The sequence below is a fragment of the Pseudomyrmex gracilis genome, unplaced genomic scaffold (genome assembly GCF_002006095.1).
Source record: "Pseudomyrmex gracilis isolate BER0280 unplaced genomic scaffold, ASM200609v1 scaffold_5234, whole genome shotgun sequence".
NCBI classification, from domain to species: domain Eukaryota; kingdom Metazoa; phylum Arthropoda; class Insecta; order Hymenoptera; family Formicidae; genus Pseudomyrmex; species Pseudomyrmex gracilis.
Genome location: NW_018025818.1, coordinates 1 through 1,952, shown reverse-complemented (window position 1 = coordinate 1,952; position 1,952 = coordinate 1). Strand labels below are relative to the sequence as shown.

Genomic DNA, 1,952 nt, shown 5'->3' with positions numbered 1-1,952 from the left:
AATATACCAGTGCAAGAAGTTCGGAAGCACTCCGTTTCACATTGCAGCAAGAGCAGGAGACAGCAGGGCACTGTTGGCTTTATTGAATACAAAACAACCTTATTTCATCGATATGCGCGACCACGTAAATCATATCGAATTTTTTCTCTTGATATTATAGCAACAAGAAAATCTGCAACGGCTAAGGAGAGCATTTTCTCTTTTAGATGAACCGCACAGCTCTTCACAGAGCGGCTTTTCATGGTCATCGTAAGTGCGTACAAATACTGATTAATCACGGTGCTAACATAGCCGCGGCGATGAAAAACGGTATTACTGCGGCTAACGATATATTTACTCATATTCCACGGCCTGTAGAATTTTTAATGGACATATTTGATTCCTCAGTACATCTAACTGACAAATCTTCGGAAAAATATGAAGATGTAAAAACCGGAGTATGTTAAAGTGGAAAATTGTTTTTACTGTAAAGTTTTTTCAAGCAGAGACGCAGAGATAAATTTCTACTAAAGAAATAAAATCTAAGTAAATAAAGTATCTTTTTGTTACAGATTGAACTTGACTTCAAAATATTGATCCCGGAATATCAAAAACATCAAATGCGAGTAGTTATGGCTATCATAGACGCAGCGTCGGGCATATCGCAACTGACAATATTACAGCACCCGCTCGTAGAAACATTTCTTAAATTAAAGTGGACAAGATTAAGGATATTTTTCTTCTTTCTAATGCTCATACATTTGTCTTTTGTCGTTTGTCTCTCAATCTTCGCCCTGATGTTTATAAACAATAACACTGTTGATATTTTGCCAATTCCAAGGATTCTCAATGTCTGTTCCTTGTTTCTTTTGATTCACAATTTGATACAACTGTTTATGGAACCTAAGTAAATAATTTGTCTATATCAGATACTTACTAAACTTTACGTATTTACTATACAATACTTTACTTTCTATATTATAGTATACTATACTCTTTACTTTTACTTTTTATTTTTGAGATTAGTACTTAGAGCTTACTCGAAATATATTCTGTGAACATTACAGACATTATTTGAAACAAGTAGAAATGTGGTTGTCAATCATATGCGCACTTATGTCACTCGCTACGGCGATAGGTAGCGAATTCGTAAACTGCGATAAGGAAGAAATTGGACGTAGACAATGCGCACATTGGATACTGCATCTTCTTTCCATCGCAGTTTTGCTCAGTTGGATACAAATAATGCTATTAATCGGTCGATTTCCTATGTGGGGATATTATGCGCTGATGTTCTCTACAGTGTTAAAAAATATCGTAAAGGTTAGCGGCAATAACTAAATAGTATTATATAAAANTCGACGCGTTGTTGCATCTTCCTATGTTATTTTTCGGACTCAGTTATTGCTTGTGTAATATTTGTTTGAACAAACACTTTTTTTTTGTTTCAGGTTATTTTGACATTTGGATGCTNGATTGTTGGATTTGCACTGAGTTTTAGCATCGTGTTTTACGGAAAAGACCAGTATGATACTGTTTGGAAAGCAATCCTGTCGACTGTGGTAATGATGACAGGCGAGTACGAGTATACGGATCTGTTTAATAAAACAAGCACGGAAGATAGTGTTGCTTCAGAAGGTTTTCTACCAATAACAAGCAAGATTATATTTTGTAGTTTTATCATACTTACCAGTATCATTCTGATCAATCTCATGACCGGTCTAGCAGTCAGCGACATTCAAGCTCTCGAGAAAGAGGTACAATATATATAATTTATATTCGGAAATTATATTCAAGTTGCAGCTTGTACTGTGTTTTTAAATACAACAAACATTTTGGACTATCAATTTGTGTAATACCCGGATCGGTGTGCATCTAATTACGCAATAATTAGATAATCAAAATAATTAACGTTTTTACACTCAGGGTCACATACGTCGATTATTGAAACAAGCAGAATTTATTGCACATTT

General features: G+C 34.8%; 1 protein-coding gene across 1 annotated transcript; it reads left to right on the top strand.

Moving 5' to 3' along the window:
- Nucleotides 1-6: 6 nt before the first annotated feature.
- LOC109863472 (transient receptor potential channel pyrexia-like) lies at nucleotides 7-1,948 on the top strand (the record flags this gene model as incomplete). The annotated part of the gene is made up of 6 exons (XM_020443737.1): nucleotides 7-124; nucleotides 207-437; nucleotides 552-886; nucleotides 1,047-1,302; nucleotides 1,431-1,736; nucleotides 1,906-1,948. Coding segments are annotated over exons 1-6 (1,183 nt in total), but the record flags the coding sequence as incomplete, so codon positions are not given.
- Nucleotides 1,949-1,952: the final 4 nt, after the last annotated feature.